The sequence below is a fragment of the Hippocampus comes genome, unplaced genomic scaffold (assembly GCF_001891065.2).
Source record: "Hippocampus comes isolate QL1 unplaced genomic scaffold, H_comes_QL1_v1.1 scaffold347, whole genome shotgun sequence".
NCBI lineage: Eukaryota > Metazoa > Chordata > Actinopteri > Syngnathiformes > Syngnathidae > Hippocampus > Hippocampus comes.
Window position 1 is genome coordinate 493,619 of NW_017805872.1, and position 25,694 is coordinate 519,312.

General features: G+C 45.4%; 2 protein-coding genes across 6 annotated transcripts in view; both read left to right on the top strand.

Annotated features, from left to right (window-relative positions):
* The first annotated feature begins 224 nt into the window (after positions 1–224).
* Positions 225–7,943, top strand: man1b1a (mannosidase, alpha, class 1B, member 1a). 2 transcript variants are annotated; one of them, XM_019888792.1, is made up of 14 exons: positions 225–502; positions 801–954; positions 1,510–1,618; positions 1,685–1,833; positions 1,932–2,062; positions 2,232–2,341; positions 2,649–2,840; positions 3,038–3,186; positions 3,547–3,735; positions 4,004–4,194; positions 4,379–4,499; positions 4,700–4,894; positions 5,093–5,224; positions 5,443–7,943. In XM_019888792.1, the coding sequence occupies exons 2-14, from the start codon at positions 820–822 to the stop codon at positions 5,650–5,652; spliced, it is 2,013 nt and encodes a 670-aa protein (XP_019744351.1). In that variant the 5' UTR covers positions 225–502; positions 801–819; the 3' UTR covers positions 5,653–7,943. The 2 variants fall into 2 exon arrangements, with proteins under 2 accessions (XP_019744351.1, XP_019744352.1); XM_019888793.1 differs by having other exon boundaries at positions 1,935–2,062.
* Positions 7,944–10,705: 2,762 nt separating this feature from the next.
* whrna (whirlin a) overlaps positions 10,706–25,694 on the top strand; it is a 39,679-nt gene continuing 24,690 nt past the window's right edge. For 2 of the 4 annotated variants that reach the window (XM_019888778.1, XM_019888779.1), the window contains exon 1: positions 12,076–15,520. In XM_019888778.1, the coding sequence (XP_019744337.1) occupies positions 14,777–15,520 (744 nt within the window). In that variant the 5' untranslated portion in view covers positions 12,076–14,776. Of the gene's footprint in view, positions 15,521–25,694 lie in introns of all 4 variants that reach the window. The other 2 variants (XM_019888780.1, XM_019888781.1) reach the window with 2 other exon arrangements.

The following is a 25,694-nucleotide window of genomic DNA, read 5'->3' on the forward strand; positions in this document are numbered from 1 at the left end:
TAATTTGTCCCCGAGTAGTGGAATCACCCTTGCATGCTCACGACAGAAGTTTATTTGTAAGCAAAAAAAACAAAAAAACAGGGATGTAACTAAGGACGACAGATGACGTACCATATTCTCTTTGGAGGTGCGTTCTAGTCCAATAGTATCCAGCTGCAGACTCGGAGGAGGGAGCTTCGGAACTGTCGAACTTTAGATGAGTGACTAAAGGAACAGCGAAGAAGAAAAGAAACACGTGACGTCACATGACGAACAACGTCCACTTCCTCTGTAGCGCGTATTTCCGTGATAATTCCTGATTTAATTTGATTACTTTTCCCGTACAAGTCGGTGTCTTCTGTTTCTGTTGCAGTGATGGAGTCCAAAGATTGAGATTCATCGGTTAAGTTATTTGAGGAGTCCTGTTCACGTTGAGGACTCTCCTGGCTAGCCAGCTAGCTAACGGAGTAGCTGGTTAGCTCTGATGAAAACATCGACTTGTGGAGCCAACGAGACCTTAAAGGTGAGTGGATTTCATTTCTACCCTAACTTCGTGGCGGTGTGGAGGGAAGAGAAAACACCACGTCGGGCGTTTTAGATAGAACTGAGTGTTTTATATTACTGAGTGTGTTATACTGCTTTAAAATGCACATATAGAAACAAATCAAGCAATGTACCATTCACTGTAGAATCCGCGCATCCCAATGAAAGGACAGAACCATGCATGAAACTTGAATTATTCCTATATTTATGACTTGCCGCATGTGTCTTTATGGCGTACTTACATCACTTCTTTTTGAATCTATTTAAATTTGTTTCAGGCTTCTGAATGCAGGGTCGATGGTTACCACCTTCCCTTCACATGCAAATATGATGTATCCACCGACCAGAAAGGACTTCATCTCTCTTACTCTCACCGACCCAACCTGCAACATTTACAACAACGGGAAACACCGCAAACAGTCATACTGGAGGGTGAGTAGTCACACTGACGGTTAATCACTTGGACGCAGGTATTTCGTCTGTAAGTTGGTTATTATGGTCATTTCAAAATGTCAGTCAACCTTATTTTCCAATGTTATATTTTACTCTTGTGCAGTTTTTTGAAAATATATCAGTTTAAAGGAAAAAGAAGCTTGTAACCGAACATCGAATAGACAATGGACTAAACAACTCCATCGAATCGACATGGTACCAGTTAGTCCCCTGTTGCTGTAGTTTCCCCCTTTTGCAAAAACGTAATGGGGGGAAGTATATTTATTTTAGCGACAGTTACGGTTAAAAAAATCAAAACAAAGCCAATGGTTCCTTTCAATGGCCTCTCTGGCCCTGGCCCAGTTTGTTCTTCACAGAACAAATAGAACTTTGCCCTTTCCCACCTTAGTCCACTTTTATTTTATGTTCTCATAAACACCTGTATGTATTTTCCTGACATTTTATAGGTACATATTTATAGTTATACATGTATATAGTGCTTATGTGAGCACCCCCCCCCCCCACACACACAAACCTTGGTTTATGTGCCTACAGAAATGGAAGCAGCTGTCTCGACTCCAGCGCAGCCTTATCCTCTTCTTTCTTGCCGTTACACTTGTGTTGGCACTACTCTCCTATTCCCGCATGTCGAAGTCAAGGACCGGTAAGTGCTCTTATCAGGCCTTGTCAATAGGCACACATGACAGTCGGCTTTTGTTTATCTTTTGAGGTTCATCAAAAAAGGAAGACTGGCTGGAAACGAATGATGATCGGTTGAAGTCTGAATTTCTCCATGGCAAGGTTCAACCTGTTGTTGGCCCAGATTCCATGACTAACAAAGTACCAAACCTCCCCATTTTTCAAAGCCCTCCCATAAATGTGAGAAAAATGTCTTTATCCATGTATGCACACATGTCTGTCTCTCTCTCTTTATATATATATAGTATAATTATATGATAATTTTTCCTTACCGGCAGAAGAAATTTCCGAACAAGAGAGGTCCACCAAGTCTGAAGAAACCTGCAAACGCTTCACACACACTTGTTGTGGAAAAACGATATGTACCGGGTGAAGAGGAAAATGGAGAGAAAGAAAAAAAGTTGGTCAGGTGAGCTTGTCTACCCTCGAAAACATTCGCGTTATTCCATCTTTATCTTTACAGGATACTTTTGCAGTTTTTTGAAACATCTCTCGACCGGTATTTGACAGTCCCACTTTAGAAGAGCAGTTGTTAGACTGCGCTTATTCTGTACATTACATGTTCTTCTGTCGTTCAGCTGGAGAGGAGCAATGATTGAAGCCGATCAGGTCACTGAGCCTCCACCCTCGGCCAATGAGAAGGTCGCTGCAGTCCCCCCAGCACCAGCTGCTCTTGTCCCAACCACTGGTCAGTGCTGAACTTCCATTGTTGGAATTCATAAGGCTTAAATGAAAGGTTGACGCTGCGTTGCCATTGGCGCTTCTGTGTACTCCTATATATTTTCAAATTTCAGGCTTTGCAAAGCGCTTTGGGCGGCATATGGTGTCGATAAAGCACTTTTCTCAGATTCAAAACAAAAAAACATTGATTTTGTGATAAGGGTTAATAAACATCTCAGTGTTGATGACTAATGTCCCCCAACGGTATCATGACAACTGACTCAGCGGTCAGGTGAGACCAAATAGTTAGTGTCCTCTCTCCTTTTTGTCTGTAGGTTTACCTGTCGGTGTGGACAGGCTGGAGGCTGTGCGTGATGCCTTCCGACACGCGTGGAAGGGCTACAAGATGTACGCCTGGGGCCACGATGAGCTCAAGCCGATCTCCAAGTCTTTCAGCGAGTGGTTTGGCCTGGGTTTGACCCTCATTGATTCTCTGGACACCATGTGGATGATGGACTTGAAAGAAGGTGCGTTATGTTTTTCACCCGAAAGCATTTCTTTGCCATTTAGTTGGAAATATGCCGAAATGAATGTTTTGGGATAAAGCCGAATGGGATTCCAGTATCTTCATGACATCAAATAAGCAAGATGAACCGGGCTGTTCTCTTTACATGCATGTCAAATTTTGGTCTGAATTCAGTTTGACCTCATTTTTGTGCCACAGAGTTTGCAGAGGCAAAGCAATGGATAGAGAAGGAGCTTTCTTTCAACCAAAATGTGGATGTGAATCTTTTTGAGACAACCATTCGCGTCCTCGGCGGTCTGCTGAGTACCTATCATCTAACTGGAGACCAACTGTTCCTAAATAAAGCCGTAAGTCGCAACAGGCACCTGAGCACTTGCAAATTGATAGGAGCTAAACGTGCGTTTCCTGTTTTGCTGATGTTACTGGAAGTCACCTTTTTTGAAGAGAATTGCGAGCCATATAAAAAAAAAAAAATCCAGAACTGGTGTCACAAAAGACCAACTTAGAAACTATGAGCTTTCCATTTCCAGCTGATCAACGAGCACAGAAGGCGGTGAATGCGTGTTAGGCCACAAGGGGGATGGTGGGATTACTGCAGGGAAATTTGTCGTCTGGATTTGAACTAAATCTTCAGTGACACCAGTCGTGGAGCTTTTCTGACACACCTTGTATAGTGAAGAAATTCAATTTGACGTTGCCGCTTCCAGAAAGACCTCGGGTCCAGATTGATGCCTGCCTTCAAAACCCCCTCAAAGATTCCTTTCTCTGACGTGAATATCGGGAAGGGAACAGCTCACCCGCCTCGATGGACGTCCGACAGCTCCATGGCGGAGGTCACGAGCATTCAGCTGGAATTTCGAGAGCTGAGCCGCCTCACTCAGGACCCACAGTACAAGGTCTGGAAGGCAGAACGCCATCATGTGTGCATATAGTTCCGGTTTTAATGACCATGTGATCATTGGTTCAAGCCACATTTACCAAAATCGTTCTTGGTGAGATTAAAAGTACAAACATGTTCATAACCAGGATGGTGAATGTGAACAGATTCCTGTAGGCAGAATTTGTGGCTTGATTTATTCTCACAATGAATTCAACATTTGCACATTGATGTGTTCGTGACACCTGCTGCCTTCCTGTGGTATAAAAAAAAAAAAACCCTTTCAGGAGGCTGCAGATGAGGTCATGAAGCAGGTCCACAAGCTGCCGGGCAAACACGATGGACTGATACCGATGTTCATCAACACCAACACCGGGCAGTTCACTCACCGAGGCATCTATACGCTGGGCGCCAGGGCGGACAGCTACTATGAATACCTGCTCAAGCAGTGGCTCCAGGGAGGCAAGAGCGAAGACGAGTGAGGACGACTTTTCCATGGAACATAGAAGTAGACGCAGATTTAATTTCGTTGTGTGTGATTTTACTGTCTATTCGTTACAAACTGTAGTAAGGAATGCAGGGTTGTTTTTTTTTTTTTTGTTGTTGTTGTTGTTTTGTAGTGTCGATCTGGTGGCCTTCTTTTCATTGTTGTATTCCGCCAGGCTTTTGGAGGACTACATTGAAGCCATCAATGGAGTGAAAAAACACCTGGTTCGACAGACGGGGCCGCGCAAATGGACCTTTGTCGGAGAGCTGTCCCATAATCGCTTCAGTCCCAAAATGGTGACTTGACATATTACTTGTCCTCGTTTCTCTCTTTAAAACCTTCATGCTATCTTGATGTTGTGTTGGGAGATGACTTACCCGTCAGTGAGCCCCTTACTTGTAATTGGTCGAATTGAAGTCCACAAACACGCAAATGACGGGCTTGGTGAAGGTCTGAAACGTTTTCCTTTCTTCCAATCCGATTCCTCCCGCCTCAGGACCACCTGGTGTGCTTCCTGCCAGGAACCCTGGCACTGGGAGCCCACAATGGCCTTCCTGGGGACCACATGGATTTAGCGGCACAGTTAATGGAGACTTGTTACCACATGTACGCGCAGATGGAGACTGGCCTTAGCCCAGAGATCGCGCACTTCAACCTGAATGCCGCTGACGGGCATGACATTTTTGTCAAGGTGAGGCTTCACATCTCCGTTGTATCACCACAAGCGTTTCAAGTGTCGCAGTCTGGCGACCTCGATGAAAAACTTTTATAGGCGCCACTATAAAGGATTTTTTTTCTTGGAAATGTACATTGCATGATATCCTAGTTGACACTCTGATCTTACCTTTTCAAATAATTTCAGTGCTGACTCTTCTATTTTTAAATGCAGCCTGCAGACCGACATAACCTGCTGCGACCAGAAACCGTGGAAAGTCTGTTCTACATGTACAGATTCACAAAGGACCCCAAATACAGAGAGTGGGGATGGGAAATTCTGCAGAGTTTCAACAAGTACACCAAGGTAAAAAGAATGAACATCGACAGCCTTGCCAGCAAAATAGAAAAAAAAAAAATGACTCGGAGATCACGTGTTCATTGAAAACGTCTTGTGTTTGTAATTTGGGTCAATGCAAACCAAATCTCAACTTTGCAAAGACAGAATACCGGGATTTTAAGCCACTCCTGGATTCCGTGTCGTCATATTGCTATCCTCACCATAATAATACGATTTTTTTGCAGGTCTCAGAAGGAGGCTACACATCTATCAACAACGTCCGTGACCCCGCGAACCTGGAGCCCAGAGACAAGATGGAGAGTTTCTTCCTGGGAGAGACATTGAAGTACCTCTACCTACTCTTTTCCGACGACATGGAGCTTCTCAGTCTGGACAAATACGTCTTCAACACCGAGGCCCACCCGCTCCCCATATGGCCCTCTCCGCCCAAGTGATGGCACCGTACAGGCGATGTGTGCTTCACTCATGCCGGGACGTCCTCGGAAGACTGTCGGCGTTCCTCAGTCGGGTGCGTCGCCGAGTTGCCGGACTGCCGTGATGCCCAATGACCCCAGGTGTGTGCAGGCCACTTGTACTTTGCTACATTTTCTATGTGGAGGGACTTCAGTTACAAGTTTCTCTAGGAAATGGTCTGAGCTGGCCTCTCCTGTTAATAAAAAAAAAAAAGAGGGGTTGGGGTGGAAGTAGGCCTGGGGCTTGTCATGATACGTGGAACGCTTTTGTCTCTTGCGGGCTGTTGATACTTTGTGTATGTATGAATAATGAGTTTGATTGGGATCCTTGAAATTCAGAGCGTTGTGAAGAGTATGTAAAATGAAGGCTGTCAATTACCGTTTGCTGTCTGGATCCTTAAATGACTGCTTCGCCCTTTTGGAGAAATTTATTCCGTCACAACTTTTCACGATCAGAATCTTGCGTTCGTTTTCACCTCTGAGGTTTGATTGCACAAAAGGAGGTTCAAGTACCAGAATGTTAATCGTTCAAACTGACGTTTACATGAGACAAAATAATGTGAATGATTGCACTCTTTTCGGGTCCCAAACCAATGCGGGCTTTCAAAAGAAAGATTTGGGAGGCCACTTTGTTCATCATGTCGGATTGGAATGTCACCAAGGTTTTTTGCCAAAGAGTTGGGAAGTCCCGCAATGCGTTTACTCAGCGAGAACTGCAACAGAGAGCCGAGTAGCTGCAACAAGGTTGAACTGTCACAGAACAAAAAGAACGTTGGACACTTGTTTCGTTACGCCTTGATGACGTGAGAAGGGAAGAAAACGGACTTGTCGCTCTTTTGCAGCCTATGTTTTAGTGTGTCAATGGGATTTTTGGATGTATATTTGTCATATGTTCATCAGGACCTTACCCCCCACCCTCTCCTAATTTGCTTCTTGTCAGTGTTTTTTTTTTTTTTTAAAGGTCTCCCACAAAAATTGGGCAATTAAATTATTCGAAATGTCTTGAGATGAATATTTAAGATTCAGGTCCAACTTCTGGGTTCAACGTAGGCATCTGTACACTGTATAAATATTTTTTTGTAGAACAGCTGTAAGACCTTCGGAAGGAATAATGAACTTGTCGCGCAAAAAAAAAAAAAAAGATAAGTTATGATTTGAATTTGAATGTTATTGTGTCGCTACCGCAGTGGTGCCTTGAGATATGAATACAAAGTGTTCCATGACCTCGCTCTAAACTTAATGCTCATCTCAAATCATCTTTCCCCATTGAAATGAATAGAAATGCCACGATTCATCCCAACCACTCGGACACTGTCATGCACTTTCTAAAAGCATACAATAAGGACCTTATTATTTAATCGAATCTTAACAGTTTTTGCCACGTTCTGTTTCAATTCAATTGGTGTGCAGCTCCTCCTGTTGAGTATGCCTTGGCCACCGGGAGCAGTCTAATACAGACACAGATCTACTGCACATGGAAATGGTCTCAGCGCCTCAGTGAGGCAGTAATATTTGTCATTGTCATCAGAGGATAAAGAATACGTGCCTGTGATTGTTATGGCCGCGGTACATGTGTTGCTGCACCGTTTGTGTTCAAACATCCAGACCGATGCGATGTTTTAAACACACGTAATTTTCTTCATGACGTTTGACAGTGAACTTCAACCATGACTGGCAATAAACAGATTGAAGCCTCTTTTTTTGAAGAAGAATTGTTCCTCTCAGCCAAACTGCCACTTATGTGAAGTGATTTGAGTGGTGCCGTCGTCTTGTACCCTGAGTTTCAACCGCTTTTCTTCGGACGCGTCAAAGGTGCAATCTCCTGATGTTCTGATCAAGCGGAGGTCCACGCACTGAGCCACACGACTGAACGTGCACCAAAGTCACTCGCATTCTCCTGTGCCTGATCGAATATACGTTGTCGTGTTCCGATGCCGCAGGCTCATGAAATGGCTGCAGTCAGTCCTGGTTTGGTTGTTTTATTTCGATTGTGACGTGCAGGTGATTGAAAACGATGATCTTCATATTTTGCAGAAAGGATTTTTGGACCTGTATTTCCAGCTCCACGATTCATTTTAAGCCATTTGGCTTTGAACACAAGAATCGCTGCCATATTTGCACCCTGATTTTTTTTTTTTTCCATTCCATTTATGATGCCTTCTATTTTACCTCGAACTAATGTCTGTTTAAAAATTGCTCAATGTTTTTTTCCTTTGGACTGACTTTGTGGGAAAATTGTCAATAGCCTAATTAAAAATGATACATAAATCTCACTTCTACAATGACTCATTTCACATTGGCACACTCTTATTTAATTATCTCTAATGGACAATCGGGAGAGCAGAAGAAATTCTATCAAAGGAGAACACTTTTGAGGATCTCTTAGTGCCGAGCTATTAAGTTTCTGACTTCACCTTGAGAATCCCTCTTGACCCGCTCCATCTCGGTCCGAAATTGTCAATGTGACTTTCAGACACAACAGATCGTGGATGTTGATGCTTACGTGTGCTGTTTACACCGTGTTCCCCTCGTCAGGAACCGTCACGATGACACCCAGGTTCCAAAACAAAATTAGTCGTTTGGTGCGCTATTCTAATCGACGTCATGAATTGGATGAGTGTCACATCATCGGTTTAATCAGAGCTCGCATATCTGCCCGTAGCTCGTCACGCTAAAATGACTGCAATCAAAACTGGATGTACCCGTTGTCTGGTGATGTATCTAAAAAAAAAAAAGATCTCAAGTTGAATGTCAACATTTAAATATGTGACTTAATATTGCTCACGCTGATGGATGCTGTGCTATATTATTATTATAATGAAACATACATATTTTAATGCAGTGTTCCCCAACTTGTGTGTGTGTGTGTGTGTGTGTGTGTGTATGTATGTATATGTATATGTACCTGTATATGCCCACACACACATACACACATTTAGTCCTGTTCTTACACTTAACTTATTTGTATGACATTTATAAATGGTAAAATGCCCAATACATTAAAGTCTCCTCGGTTGGTGATCGATCTTTGTGCACGGCAGCCCAGGGGGGGAAAATAAATAATAAATCCGCCTCGACAAACACAATACGGCTCTCGGTTGTCATGAAAAGGACTGCAGAGAATGATTTTCTTCAAGCTCTCCATGATGTTCTTTATTGGAAGTGTTTAAAAAGTCAATTGTGTCGCCATCAGCACATCATAATGGCACAGGGATAGAAACTAAATTAGCCGTTTAATCCTTCATTACGTTAATTCATCGAAGAGTGTCATTTTGCCATTGCACCCAATTAAGTCTGCAACAAGCAATTCACATTTTGATGGGAAATGATGACATACGCCTTCCCTTATATTGAGTACAATTTCGGGCCAGAACGGCACATTTACACGGGTCATGCTTTTGCCCTTTTGTCCTAGTTTATGCTGTTGATTATTTTTTTGAATGAATAAGAGTTTTTATGCTCCCAGTTGGATATAAATGAAAGAACCGTGACACTAAATACCCACTCTTCAGCACTGATCTCATCAACTTGGCAGTGTGGGATTCACGCTCTTTCCACAGCAGCTTTCAAATATCAGCCAACACTTTCACATGGTCTGCGCATAATTAGCTTGGCACTTTTCTCAGGTTTATGCTATCGATGACTCGTGAGATACTCTGCTGGAAGCGCGATGATGGTCTGTGCATAGGCTGCTCGATTTTGCCTGAGGCTTCAAGCTGCACCTCTTCCACAGATGGAAACAAAAAAAAAAAAAAAGTTTTCTCAAACTAATTGTTTCCCAGGAGGTGATGAGAGGGATTTTCTTGGAGAAGCCTCCAGCTGTCTCTATGCTTTGGCCAACAAACTGGAGCAAAACAGTACTGTGAATAATATGCCCATTCGCTGGAATGCAGCATGCGGCGATGGGAGTATAGCGGTGGGCGCCAACCTTTTTGGTGTCACGGGCCAGTTGAGACGAGCGCGTGGCAAAGCGACGGCGTGACCGCTTAGTGCCGAATCGATCAAAGATGCGGCGGAGAGGTTGGCATGCACCAGACTGTGCTGCGAGATATTATCAGTCAGCAAAATGCCAACTGTGGCCCTGTTGTCTCCCCTGCGAGGGATTAAAGGAAAAGATGGGGAATTAAGGATTTAGTGGCGACAGATGAGAAGTCTACCAGCCTCTATGATCACTCAAAACGTGGCGCTTCTCATAAAAGAAGTGACCTGTTTATTGATCTCCCCCTGGTCAATGCAGAAAAGTCAATATCCATCCATGGTTGCAGCTCTTGTTTTAGACAAACAACAATTCAAACAAACATCCAACACCTCAACAATACGGATCGTTTGAAAACATGTCGGAGGTCAAAAATGTTCAATTAGGTTGGAAAACAAACATCAGTTCCTAATTTGAAAGTAGAAGTTGTCGTAAATGTTGGGAATAAATACAAAACATTGATTTGTCTGCTTGTATTTGACTAGTTGAACGCAAACACGTTGAAAAGAATTCCAGCACCTCATGAATAACGTTAGCTACAAAAAAGGTGCATCTCATTTGAAGAGGATGAATTGATACTCCTCTGAATCTATTTAAAAACCGTGTTGGAATTGGGAAGTGGAATAGTTTCCTTTTGTTTCATTCGTATCCCGTGAAGCCCACAATATCACATCCGCTAATCCACTAATCTAATTTTTTTGCGGTTAACGGGGGATCCGAAACTCCCCGTGAAAGGTGCAAAACTGCAAGGGAGGATTTTGAACGTCACAAAATGGACGAGCGGTCCATTTCTCAGCAAAAACGACGGCAGTGTAGAGTGCAGCTCGTGTTGCAGAGCTGGGGGGCGGGGGGGGGCAGTGATGTAAAAATGTACTTTTAACACACATTAAACACCAGAGTGATACATGATTGATGTTGAGTCTATCCCGAGACAGCCTGCAGCTGGTTGCAAAGATAGCGGCTGTGTGTGTGTGTGTGTGTGTGTGTGTGTGTGTGTGTGTGTGTGTGTGTGTGTGTGTGTGTGTGTGTGCGTGCATAGGAAAATAAAATGTGTTGTGACTGTCCATCTGTAGCTGTGCTGTGTGATTGCCAGTAAGAACGCATGGCCGCGCGCACACACACGGTGGGGCAATTTCGAATAGGTACAAACACCAGAAGGTTGTTACGCGCTTGTTGAATAATGAAGCAAATCTCCAGGCTCGGTAGCATGACGTGAAAGACTCCGTTGTGGTCAGCGGAGAAGCAGCCCGAGCCTCATCTCTGGGCTTCTCACTTGAGAATCCGTTTGAACGCATTCAACCTGTTGTGGATGCAAAGATATTTTACGGATGAGTCGTAGACGCAACCTGAACAACTCACGCGTTTATGGACTGTTTGGCTTCCGTTTGTGGAATACGGATGACTCGGTTCAGCATCGAGTCCGAGACAGTTAAGCCTATTAGGTGAATGCTGTAAGCCCTGTAAGGCGTTCCGAATGATTACAGCTTGACGTGAAATGTTTGAAGTTGGAAGTGGGGATCCTCATTTGCAAAACAATTTACTTGAACCGAAATGACTCGGAAATATTGAACAGGTCCAGTACAGAACATAATTGGCTTTATTTGTTTTAATTTACATTTTCAAATGACTTCTTCAACGACCTTCCTAGAAAATAATCTCCGGCGTGGCACTCCTTTTATCAAAACAGAGGTCATGACACGATGACCAACGGGTGCGACGTTGGAGGAGAAGCCCTCCGATGCCACCTGTTGGTCACAAACTGAACAGAATCATACCAATATTAGCTCGACAATTGAGCCGGTAGCAATATGCGGCGACTACGTTTGCATTCGTGATGGCGTCACAGGACGCGATAACGACGCCGACCACCACGCACAAAACAGCATTGATCATGACATGCGGTTGACACAACGAGCGACATCAAACCGCCTCTCACGTTTGGAAAAACAGTACTTTTCTCCCGCTCAACACACAACTGTCATCAGTCTTCTTCAGTGATGACAACATGAAAGCCATTTTAGGGAGATTCATTTCATTTGGCACAAAAGCATCACTTTTCTCTGTAGCGGCAAACTTGCCATCTGTACTTTTTTATTAGCCACCATAAAAACAAAACAAGAGCAAAAGAGCACGCATTTCTTTGAAAAGAGAAGACAAAACGGGGACAAACACGATTACATTAACTGATAAGCCGTCTTTGAAAGTGTGTACGGGGCACCGCTTCCTGTGCAAAATGCACTTGGCTTTATCTCGGCGGACTGGGAGGCTGCCTTGCATTGCTTCCAATTCTGCTGCGTCACTTGCATCACTTTGGCAGTAGACCGCAATCATGTGATTCCACTCAGCTCGGCTTTCACCTTATGTGCTCCTTCTTTCGACGCTGCATACTCCTCTTGTTGATTCATTCACATACAGTATCCCCCCTCCCCCCAAAAAAAAGCATTTCCGCAAAAGAACGTCATACTCACAGTCAAATGTGACTCTGGTCGTTTGACGGTCTGGTGCTGCTTTGCTCATTCAGGACCTGGATGACTTATTTGCTGTGATTGATGGATTCCCAAATTCTACTACTCATCAGGAAGTTGATGTTTGAATGGCTTAAAAAACGAAAAGTAGGTTTTGAAATGGCCCTAGTTAAGGTCCGGACTCGAATCCGATTTCAAAAGGCTGTTCATGCTTGAAAACCCTCCAGTGTTGCTGAAGAAAAGCAATACTGCAAAGAAGACTGGGCCAAAATGTCTCCACTGACATGTGTAAGATTGAGTGGGGGACAAATGCCGTTTTATGTCACGATTTATCTATAAAACAATTTATGGATGTTTTTACTTTTTGTTTGACTTTTCTTGATTGATATGTTTTGCTACAGTAGCATTTTTATGACGTGTCACCAGGCCCTAAACTGTCAGCTCTTTAAACCCGTTGGTGTTTCGACTGACAAAAAGCATTGTCACACAATTTGGAACCTAAAATCAATTCAATGTTATCAATTAGAATTTCATCTGATCCGGTTATATTTTTTTTCCCGGTTTCTAACCCGTTTACATGATCTGCCTTTTGACCAGTTTGAGTTACCTTTTTGGTCCTTGAGAGATTATTTATTGAGCTTTGGCCCAAAGCTGCAACGCGATGATGAGTTCAGGTGCTGGGGTTATCAATCACGAAACCATATTTACTGCTCATGAAACTGCTGTACTCTGCTACGGTTTGTATAAAAAAATGGCACAGATCTCAAACACATTGTTAGTGGAATGTGCCGTACTGTAGCAGCAGCAGCATCTGTAGTCTTCGTAAAGCTGTCTCCTGGGAATAGAATTACACCCGGCCCGCCTCGTATAATGTAATGGGGTATCTATCAAGTGCTATCATAAGCCTCGGATAGAAGCTGTCACTCGTCTAAGTAATGACTTGAGTGCTCTTGATTAGACACACACAAAAAAGTGACACTTGTGGAGGGCAGAGGGGTAAAAAAAAAAAAAAACACCCCCTATAAAGTGATTTTGGCGCCTATGTTTCTATGGATCTTCCTGGCTATGGTTTGTGACAACTGAATTGAATTTTTAATGATGGGGCGGCATTTCCATTTCAGTCTTGATCACCGGGACCCGCTCCACTCTTGAGGACTTGCCTGTCGTCAGGAGAAAAGGGCAGCCACTTCTCTTGGACTCGTCGTACCGTGGAAAACATTTTCTCCTTCCTTCCCTCAAGTGGGTGCTATCAGCCATTGTGCACCAAAACCGTCGCACATTCCAACAGCTTTCCCCCACTTCCGGTGACATTTCTTCAGCCACTGTTACATGTCATCGCCGGAATCGGTTGCACTCATGAAACAACCGAAAAGGACTGCGGGGAAGTACAAATCCTGTCGCTCTTTTATTCATGCATTAGAAAATGTATGATCATTAATAACATTTATTCGGAGCATATTTTGCATGTATTATGTCCATATTTAAACTAGCATTTTTATCATACATCTACTTAGAAAGTGTGTGGTTAGGAAGCGTGCACCGAATTGCTGCCATCCCTGTTCTAGAGTCATGATTTATTTGATTTGATTTGCTGCCTCTGCCTTGAAGCTAAAAAGGGAGCAATATTTCACCCAGATCCAAAACTTTACTTTTTTTAATCAATAAAAAAACAATTACTTTGTAACACGGATGCTTGAACTTTGCGTTCTTTTGTCTCGTGTTGTCATCATTTGCCAAAAGTGAGCCATTATTCATCCCGTATAGCGAAAGGGTCCAATCAATGCAGTCAGCACACGTCCACAAATGATGTCGCAACGCCCAATGACGAGGCTCAGACGGGAGCTAATATTAGACCCGGTTCTCCTAATTGAGAAGCGCTTTTTAGCTTATCTCGCTGCCGTCACGCGTGCCCGTGCGCGTGCGCCGCGGGCTATAAATAATCCAATAAAGCCAAACACGACGTCACTTCCTCACAGGAGCGTCAGTCTTGGTAGCGGGCAGCTATTCACCGTCACCGACAACACACTCCACGCTCGGTCGCTGTAGTAACGCGTGGGAAGCGGAGGCAACGAGCTGCGCCTCCCTTCCAAAGATTAATTGGAACGCTACTTGCCCACACGCTTCGTTTTGGCAACTGAAGTCATGCCGGATGGGTATTTCTTACCACCTTGACATTGATCGGAATTAATAGCCACAAAAGGAGCGACGCGCAAAAGCTGGAACTTTATTTTTTTTTTTTGGGGTGCTCGTCGGAGAAAAAAAAAAAGCAGCCCGATTCCCCAGTCAAGTTGGTCGGGGGTTAGTTACGTGGCTTTCAGCGTTCGTTCCGCTTGGAAGCAGCTGTTGCTGACGAGGAGGCGGACACCAGAGAAGCGGCTCCTCGCTGGCCACCTGACCCTCCGGAAAACAAGACGGCGGCTAATGACAACGAGCTACCACAGCGAGGAGGCGAACTTTGCGCGACGCTGTGGTTCGTTCGGCCAGCTCGTGAAGTGCGCTTGAATCGCCGCAGGCTGCCCTCGGTCGAGGAACACCCGCTGAAGACGTCCCCGTCTCCGCGCTACGTCCTCCTTGCGCCCACCATGCCGAGCGCCGGTGTAATCCCGAGACAGGAGCCCGCGACGCCCGCGCTTTAACGTGCACCCGGTGCGGCGTCGCGGCCGGGATGAGCACCACCGACCTGGAGCGCGTGTCGCTCAGCTCCTCGGCCAACTCGGTGGCCTCGAGTGCTCGAACGCTCTCGGCCAACGTGAAGAAGCTGCACAACGCGCTCAACCTGCTACTGAACGACTTCGAGAGGGAGCAGTTCATCCACTGCCTCAATGTGTACCACTCCAAGCGCAACGTCTACGACTTGGTGCAGACCCTTAACGTCATCCTCAACGCGCCCGGCAAGCGACAGCTTCTCCCCATGCTGCGGCTTGTCATCCCCCGGTCTGACCAGCTGCTCTTCGAGCAGTACACCTCGGAGGGCCTCTACCTGAAATCGGATTTAGTCGCGAGCAACGGTACCGCCGAACCCCCGCCGGGCCACTACCCCGGCGCCAGCCCGACTCCCCCGGCTCACTACCCCCAGGACAACCCGGCCGAGTTCCAGGTGGCGTTGCGCGGCTCCCCGGATAGCTTCAGCTCCAGCAGTGACGGGACAGCTCCCCTGGTGCCGCTGCTCGGCAGGAACTTTATTCACGAGCCGCCGGGCGAGCTGCGGCAGGTCACCATGAAGCGACACAAGAGCAACGAGGGCCTTGGTTTCAGTATCCGAGGTGGGTCGGAGCACGGAGTGGGGATCTACGTCTCCCTGGTGGAACCGGGGAGCCTGGCGGAGAAGGAGGGTCTCCGGATCGGGGACCAGATCATGAAAGTCAACGATAAAGTCTTTGACAAAGTCACCCACGCTGAAGCAGTGAAGGTAATTGCTTTTTTTTTTTCTTCTTGAAACTAATCACAACGGCATCACTTTTAAACTGACATTCTCGCTAACGGGGTTCAAATGAGTCGATAATGTTGAATAACTGGCCCAACAAAACTAATTTGTTTGAAGGTAATTACTCGGCTGGGGTGGGTGATGAGTTGTTTGACGGAGACATCGTGCAACCACACAAGTTAAATGCAAACGGTTTTGACCAAAAACCCCCCAAAAAAAACTCATGTTTGCTTGAATGTTTGCATGGAGGGAAGAGAGTTTGTGACCAGCCATCCATCCATTTTGTGTACCGCTTGCTGACTTTGAGTGAAAGGCATTCTCCACCGCTTGCCAATCAATCGCAGGGTACATGCAGACAAGCCATTCACATTCACACCGTCGCAGAGTGACAAGCGAACCCATGTTGCTTGCACTGAAGTCATCGGAGTGGATGACTCCACTGTCCGTAACTGAGAGCGTGGCTCTCTTTGCAAAGCCCATAAAACTAAAGTCTTGGACCACTTAGGCCCGAGCCACTTGCCTATTTGTCCATGAGCGCAAAGACAGCCGGCCCATTAGCAAATGAGGTGATGCAAGAGTGTGGCTGATTTGTGTACACTGCTGATTGATTTAGAAGGCGCCAATGTCAATAACTTGCCTTTAGGTGTGCGGAGTTACTCAACATGTCTCTTGTGTTTTGGCCTCATCCATGGGCCTACGTTCTTCCTCTGTCACCATTTGTCGTTCATTGATTTCCCGAATACAGTACTGTTTTACATCCATTTAAAGCCGTGGTAAATAGTCTCATAATATGGATTCTGCGTGCGACTCGGGCCACTTGTTGGCTTTGATTTTCCATCCATCGCAATTTCTCTAGCGCTCGTCGCCATTCAGGTCATGGTTCAACTGTCGCCTATCCCGGCAGACCTCAGGCAAGAGGCGGGGTACTTCCTGCACTGGAACCATCCACATGGCGGACACATATACAACCGTTCACACTTGATGTTTCTCCGTTCCTGTCTGCGTGTGTCCCTTCCCACTTCAGTATTTTAGCATCGAAGACCGCTGTCGCTAAAGTTTTTTTTTCCTCAATTCAGGTAGGCAGAGAGAAACTATTTTAGTCTCTTAGGCGTTTAATCACTGCTGAGGGCGGACAAGACTGAGTGGTGGTTTGATGTTTTGATCGCTGTAAAAGGAGTAGATAAAGAGGGGAAAAAGGTTTCAGCTCAAGAGCATTTCTGGGCACGATGCAGTGCAAAGCAACTCGATGTAGAAATAACAGCTTTGGAATCAGCTGGTTGGCTTCTGAAAATAATCGCTTGCAGTCAGGTTACAATTTCGGCCTTATGTGACCGACAAGTTTTCGAGCATTTGTAAAAATCCGCCATCGAAGCAAGCTAAGCTGTGACACCACAGACACAGATCGGGTGTGCGAAGCGTCGAAGCACAACCTTCAGCCCTGGGCTGGCACGACAACGTGTGCTCTGCGGATGTGAATCCTCTTTGACTGGCCATATTCTCAGAGACATAAACGAGGAGGTGGCTCATGGTGGTGAAAGCGCCATTAGAAAAGCTCTTTTCCAAAACGCTTGGAAAAAAAAAATCACTGGACTATTATAAAAAAAAAAAAAAAAAGCATTGGTAAACACCCAGACCTTCAAATTTTACAAAACACACACTTCATCCTATTCATACAATTCAATGGCTCAGCCCGACCAAGTTGAGGAAAAATCCTAGCATCTGTACACAATGAATGAAATGGTAAAATCATTTTGAAATTAGCCAAAAGACAAGATCTATTTTGCACATTTCTGCACAGATGGACATTCTTGCCAGTAGAATTCCAATTTTCCACCCCCTCAAAATATGTAACATCTGAGGCCCTTTTTTTTTTTTTTTTTTGCATGAAAGAGCTGCATTTTTTTTACCGGTATTTTATTGTGACCGGTCCGAGGCACACCTGTGCAACAATCAAGGTCTTTAAACAAGTGCCAGACGCACGGATCATTTCATTCGAGGTGACCTGCTCACCACACACGGTATCAAATCAGTGAACCGAGACTGAGAGATTTGAGTGAGTCATTTGTTTGCATGTGGAAAGTTTTACGCACTTGATGAAAAATGGGAGGAAAGTGTGTGTCATATCAATTACTTGTCAGTGTTATTCCAAACAATGGACCCATTCATCCATCATCCATTCAGCGTGACAGAGCAGCATGATTCTGTCAGAGCTATTTTGGGCCGGATGCATCAACACCAAGCAAGATTCAACTCAACTGTATTTAAAACGGCCACCGCCGCATACAAAAAAGTGCTGTACATGGAGTAAAAAATAATTCCTACAACATTCAAACAATAAATTAATAACGAAGACAGTAGCCTAAGCCTCCGCTTAGGTCTCACTACCTCAAATAGTGTCTGGTCCTCGGACCTGAGGCACCGGGCAGGTGCAGAGGACCTCCGAGGTGGTGCGAGGCCATTTCAAGATTTGAAAACAAATAATAAAATCTTAAAAAGACCTCTGAAATGTACAGGCAGCCAGTGAAGGGACGCCAGAGTAGCAGTGATGTGCTGCCTCTTACTTAGGAGGTTTGAAGAGTGAAGGACAGTGTGGAAGGCGTCACATAATTGGCCCTCATGCAGTACACGGGGTGAACCTGCAGCCAATATCTCCAACATGTCCAACCTCCGACAATCGCTCGGCAAAGCTCTCTGGCGATTGGTCGGTGTTAGCAAGCAGGAATTTGGGCGGCGTTATTTCACGTCTGATATAGCCAGGCTCGAGATAAGCTGCTGATTTTGCCGAGATTAGAACCTAGGACAAGATGGTTTGCGGACAGAAATAATACCAGATGCGGAAAGATAATTGACTCCGGGTTGAAAGGAAAAGACGATTTAATCGTTGGATTGTGTCAACTGGAGAAGGGATTGTAGAAACGGATCGTAACGATGGAGCAGACGAGTGGAAACGGTGAAGTGAGAATGCTGTGGACGAGGAGGGCAAAGGGGAATTGACTTAGACTTTTTATTTTTTCCATTCGTCCCTATAACGTGCGCTGTCAAAATCCAATCGACACTTATCGCAACTGTCCAGTGCCGAGAAAGCACGAGTTCAAATGCGGATGCACATTGGTCATTTGTCGTTGGTTGTGGTCGTGGAGTTCCTAATTCAAGTTATTTGACACTCCCAGACGGAGTTTCCTACAAAACTAGCATGGAAAACAATTGATTAAACAACCACCGTCCGCTCCCCAAATGCTATCATACAGTCGGAGCCAAACACGCTCATCTAAATTATCACTGACGTTACAGCAAATTATCAGCGTTGAAACGACACGCACCGAGCAGTCAATTTTCTCACCCTTATCTTGCACGCGAAGCACGTCCGGCCTACGTTCTAAAATGAGGTCTGTGTAGATGCAAATGCCGAGAGACACTTGCAACCCGTAGCACACAACAGGCATCAAGTCGAGGAGAGCCACGAAATATCCCCTCATCTAACCTTTCCTTTCCTTGTCATCGGTTTCCAGGCAGGTGTTTCAGATATGTCTGTGTGTTTTGTGTGTGTGTGGGCGTCGGGGGGCTTGTGGGAGGGCGCTCGGCCTTCCTCCTCTTCTCTCCCCTGTGCCCACTTCAATGCAGACATGGAGCCAAAGCAATCAGCAAAGCCGCCACCGTACGAGTAAGCGTTAAAAGCATCGTCCCGTGTTACAAAACGGAAGCCACGGATGTTTATATGACCGCCGCGCTGTTCTGGACATGTTTCCGAAAGACTGAATATGGGCCCCGTTAGTCATGACCCGAAGTAATAACTTAAATATCAGAGAATTAGCAAAAGTAAAAAGCGTCGATGGTTCGCATAAAAAAAGTCTTTGCCCCCCTTTCCCGATTTCTGTGTTCGTTACATATTCATCACACTCGGGGCTCTTGAGGACCCGACTTGGTCCAACCCCCCCACGCCGCGATCCTCCAAGAGACCTTTGAAGAGCATCTTTGAGAGCAGGTCCTCCCATGTAGCCTTTTAGTCTCACTCAAGCAGAAAAGAGCAGGTGACGAAAGGCCCCCGGTCCTGTCACGGGCACTAATGGGAGAGGGCAAAGGTTCAAGAAAAATCTCAAGCCTTGATGTGTTGAAACCGCGGGCGGGTGCACAATAATGCTGCGACTCCCAGAGTGCGAATCGGGCCCCTTTGAGAACAGGCGGTCTGGATGCGGTGCAATAATTCTAGAGGAGCTGAAGGCCTTGGGCTCCAAGTATGAAGGTAATAAAGTATAAGAGCACTTAACAGCTTGTGACAGATGCACCGCTACCCGACAAGGTTCTCCGCCTTTGCTTTACCTCCACACAAAATACGCCAAGATACCGTGTACGGGGTTGCCGTTGGGTGGACAAAGCGCTTCGCCAATGTGGCTAAACCGCGTCCAAATCTCGTAGCCACACTTGAGCGTAATTAGCTCCAATCTATCATGTGTGTGTGGCTCCACCTTTAGCCACATTTAGACACTGCAGGGCGTGATGCAAGAGCAACGATGAAATACCGAGGCCACCAAAACGGACCCCCTCAATGCCTTGGCTGCACCAAGAAAGACGCGGGGTCGCCGTGGTCAGGACGAAAAGCGCACTGCTCCGCATACATCCGGTGTGCGTTTTGGGCGGCGAAAGCAAAAAAATACAAAGCTCCAAACATAAAGATGTATAGACGTGTACAAAATGCACCGTGAGTCCGCGTCGCGCATATCGATCTCAGCCGTGTCAGGCGCGTTTTGTTTTGTAATCTCGCCTTCCGAGCTGGGTGCCATATAACGCGCATATCGATCTCAGCCCCGTGTCAGGCGCGTTTTGTTTTTGTAATCTCGCCTTCCGAGCTGGGTGCCATATATCGAAAGCCACCCAAGAGAAGTAGGCCGGGCTCGCAGGCCGCGGCGAGTCGATGTCGTCAATATCTGCACTCGGGCACAACATTGACTCCACACTAACCGTCTTGTGTCGGGCCATTAGGATCCACCGGCACAGAGAGGAATGGATTAGAGGCTGCTGCAATGTGGGCCATAAAAATCATGGTGGCCTCCCCCTCCGCAGGGGTCCAGTCATCAATCGGGTCACGTGGTCACACGGAGGGCTGACATCACGGAAAAGGACATCTTCAATTGCAACGGCGCACGCGCCACGGCCGCGCTCGCCCCTGCAGCAACGTGATGGCCCTGCGGACTGCGTGGGAGCGCGGTCAAAGTTTAACGAGCTTTCAATCATCACGCTTGACAAACATCTCGAAAAGGCGGCCAGATTTGAGTATTGAGGAAGAAACCGAGAAGCCGCAGTTGATCGGATGACCTGGTCCGGTTGCCGGTAAAACACAGCATAGAAGAATAAATGAGTTGTATTATGACATCGTTTTAAAGGCGTATGCTATCTAATCATCGTAAAAAAGGCAAATGTTTGAATTCAGGACACGTAGTGTGTTACGGCCGACTTCGTTTCTCTCATTGGTGGACCCGAAAGGGAAGAGGAGAGGCAGATGGTAAAATCTGAAGTCATGTTTAAACGGGGAGCGTGTGCCCAGCGAGTAGGTGAGTTTTGGGTGAAGCGGGCAAGCCGATGGCTCGGCGAGGGCCCAACCAAAAAATATTTCATACTACAAATTTTAAAAAAGGGCAAATTTGAAGGTCACGCAAGCCCGAGTGGATGAAAAATGTACTTCTTCATGTCTTGAATTTTCAGGGCAAAATGTGACCAGACGGGGGCAGTCTGGAGCGCTGCGGTGACAGTGAATGAATTCATATCCAAACCACGGCAACAAAAGTGAGGAAAGCACACATTTGCCAGCACTGCCTTCAATCTCGTCATGTCGGCCACAATTATTTTGTGCGCCACTTGCCTTAAAAGAGTTTGAGAACCACTGTACGAGAATGTACATTATGGCTCGTTTGCGTATGCCGTTATTTGCGTATTTTATTGTTCAGCTACGCTTAACCCGACAAAGTACAACAAACGACGCCGGTCACAAAGAACCAGAACAAAACGCGACAAACCAAAATTTCTTGGACAAAATAACATAAATCGCTTGTCATGAAAAGACAAGGAAATCCACTTCGGAAAACCGAGATGCCAGGAGCAATGCGTCTCGGCGCGCCGCTGTTATTTGCGCGTATTCAAATGAGGTCATATGCGTCCGTTTGTCGACGTAATTGCCCATTAGATGATCATTGGGGACGTCCCCGTGAAAAAGGTTTGCTCACACACTTCAACTATCATCTTTCCATTTTCAAGTTAAAAACCTTCAAACCCCTTTCAAATGCATACAGTTGCACGCGCGCGCACACACACACACACACACACACACACGCACACACACACACACACACACACACATACATACACACACACACCATTATTATCTGACTGGACCCGTATGGGGTCTGTCCTTTTTTGGGCCCATTAGTGTCAAACACAGCATTTGTTTTTCACATGGTGCCAGTCTCCTTCTGTTTCTCCCAATCCTGCCCACCCACATCTTTTCAGAGCAGTCATAGTTACCGCTGTGTGTGCTCTGCACGAGGAGGGGGGCAGCTAACGTTGGTAGTCTCAACTGATAATCAAATGAAATGTTGTTATTGCAGTTTTGTGCGTGCGTGTGCGTGTTTCTTACTGGCCTCGCGCCACATTTGACTTGAACTAAGATTTGATCTTCATGTAATAGACGATTGGAGTTGTTTGGTGTCTTCTCTGTAACTCTTAAGATTGTTTTTAATTCATGGATTCAATCCCGGTCTGACACAGTCTTGAGTAAGAGTCCCCAAAGTTTTCCCTTGTTGAGGGCCAAATAGCTTTGCCTTCTCTGACGGGGGGGCCGGAGTTAGTTAGAAACAAAAAATGGTGACAATCACAGAGGTGTCTAAACGTAAACATTTATTGCTTTCTAAAAAGCCACACTTAAGCAAATAGGAACCCTTTTTCTGGGATCTTGACAGGAAAAATACTCAGAAATATGAAGTCATAAGAGTATTCATGAAATAATAGCTGTTTTTCACAGGAAAAAAGACCATGGATCACCTAATATTTTCTCCATTATTCCATTTTATTTGACAGGAGAGATTTCAGACAGGAGAAGTTTCGATCACGTGGCCAGTCGGCAAAAAAATAAATATCTGGTATCGTGCATTGGGCCGGGCAAAATGTGGAGGCGGGCCGAATCCGGCCCGCGGGCCAAAGTTTGATTTTAATTATCTGCCAGTAAGAAGTCCCAATCCATTACCTCTGTCATGCATTAAAAGAAAAAAATAAAAGTGTATATCCAAATTGTCAGAAATTAAGATTTCATCAGGAACTTCCACTCACAACCCGGGCGCAATTAGGCTCCTCCCTTCCATACAAAGATATTCGTCTCGTCGTGAAGACGTGTCACTTTCTCATCTCTTCCCCGACACCGACGACTACTTTCCAATCAGCCAGAGCTTTGGCATCTTCGAGTGGGTGCTCAAAGAATGTAATCGTTGAGTTTATCAGCAAGAAGTTGAGCAGAGGCTCTTGAGAAATCTGACCTGTGTCACCCCCGCTGACTGTTTAGCATTTCTGTAAATAACTGAGGCAGCGGATGACCGATGGAGTAATTTAGATAAACGTGTCGGCCTCTCCTGATGTGTTCTTGCCACCCGAGTTAATTTTCTGCCTAACTGAGTACAAGAAACATGAAGACTAACACTGGCGTGCTGTGCTGAGATAAGACACGGAAACGCAGCAGGAGCCCAGAAGCGCCGTTTGACAGGATCCGCCCGCCCCGAGGGGGTTGCTGCGGAGCTGCCTTCTCAGAATTCCCAATTCGGGAGACGGAGGTGAATGTTAAGCAGAGGTAGCGTGTGGATTTCACAGATTTTTGTCTTTTTTTCGTCACTTCGACTTGGGAGTCTGGAATACAGCTTGGCAGTTGTTTTTCCACCTTATGGCAAATTATGTTGGAATGCGGCGGCGCCCGACGGGTAGCCCAAGTCAATCGCAAGGGGTGTATTGGAAATGGACAAAAAAAAAAAATGTGTCTGAATGCGTGTTAGTCTTTTTTTTTTTTATGAGAATGCAGCTTTTGCCTGCCAGTGCGCTTCGTGTTTCCTTGATTGTTTAGCAAAAAGTGCATCAAGTGAACTGTGATGACATTCTTGGCAGCGGATGAACAGATTTATTTATTACCTGAATCCGTGGGCCCCTTTGGCTGTCCCTGCTGTTTTAGAGGAGACTTGAACTCATGCAGCTCTCTGGGTTTCTTTTTTTTTTCTTCCTGTGGAGTTAAAACAACAGAAAAAAAAGGTTGCTGTTTTTGAGGATGCGCTGAATATTTAGCCGAGGTTCACATTTACTTCAAATATAAAACGGGAGTCAGTATGATTTTCTTGATATCATGTTTAAAAAAAATGGAGTCAATCCACTATTGAAAAGCAAATGTGTCCTTTGTATGCTTTCTTGAGATTACGGATGTGATGCGGCATGCAACAGCTATTTATTTAAAAGAAACAAAAGAGACATTTCTCCATCTGACAGCAAGTGCAGGAAATGGTGCAACGTGAATGCGGAAGACATGCAGAGGCTGCATTTCACAGCCGCGAGTCCTTGTGGATCATCTTGAGCTCTGACAAACAATGTGGCCAAATACAAGCGAGCTTTTCGGGGGAATACAAAGCAACGCTGTCGCTTCTTTCTCACACGATATATTATCATGTTTTTGTTTTTGTCTCCTGAAGCATTTTTGCACCAAAAACAAAAATATGACCATGCCACCTGGTACCTTCATGCGGTGCGATTTAAAATAAGTGTCAAGAAAAAAAAAAAAAAAAAGCCACGCGGTCATCACAATTGCATCTGTTGTGAGAGGCTTTTCATTTGTGAGACGTGATGATGTTTCGTTTTGCATGCAGCGTTTTCATGCCAATGGTTCGAGTATTTTTCTTCTTTGGTTGAATGAATTGACCTCTTGAACTTGAGAAGTTCCAAAAATATGATCCAGTACGTATCTGCTTTGTCTCAAAAGAAAAATCTGCTCCAGATCTTTTTTCTGTAACAAAATTAGAAAGGCTTGTTCAGCACCCTGCTATTAGATCAAGCGCGCCTATTCATTAGGCCGACACTGCCAATGGATGGTTTCATTTTGCAAATTGCCGGGGCTAATTATCCAATTGAGAAAATTGTTGTTGCCCACCCCCCCGCCTCCCACCAGATTGCCTCCGACAAGTTCTAATCCACACTTGCCCAAAGATTCTAAATGTCTTTCTGTACGGAGTTCATACACAGTCCTGCTAAACATCATCGACACTGAACTGAGTAAAACTAAACTGTCCAAGGAAGGGAGGGGGGGGGGGGTTACTTTATTTGCTGACAGGGCAATGAATTAATCGAGCCTCAACTTGGCACTCGTTATTGTCCAGTAGCCCATTAATCAAACGGGCCTCCTATTGCGTCCCTCAGCAACTTTGATTTACAACGCCACCTCCAGATGCCACAACTGCCATTTAGACTGGCTGGGAGTAGTTGAGGAAAAAGGAAAAACTCCCGACAACAGGGAAGTGTCCATCTCAATCTGTGTTTCATGATTGCGTATGTGCGTTACAATCAGCATTTGCTTCATCTTGTGGCATTTGGAAGAGGCCTGACTTGTGGGACCAATGCATATTTCAGAAACAATTCCACAGATGGGCTTCCATTTTAGTTCGAGAGATGCTAAGGAACATTTTCAGACTAAAAAAAAAAAAAAAAAAAAACTTTCATCCTGTATCTTTGAGCGAGACATCACACTGAAAAAAATAGAGTCTCGGTGACATTATTCAGTGTTTACTTCCAAATTGAGCTTGCCGCCATCATTAACTCGGATGCTGCCCGAGGTTGTGAAATCTGCTACGTAGTCGTGGTGACAGTAAAGCACCCACCGCTTATTACTCGTTACGTTAACTCAATGAATTGTGTGTGTACGAAGGATCCCCGAAGGGTTGATGTGATAATTACGCTCTCATTAGCATGACACCCCCCGACACTTTTCCAACCGGCTTCAAGAGGAAATCTTGAATGCAAAGTCCATCAGCGCGAGCAAAATGAGCAGTTGTAATGGATGCTTGGGAGAAATGGAAACAGATGCCAACGGCCGCTCCAATTGGTTGTTGCTTTTGCATAATTCCATCGACGTTGGCAATATTTGTTCACAGAA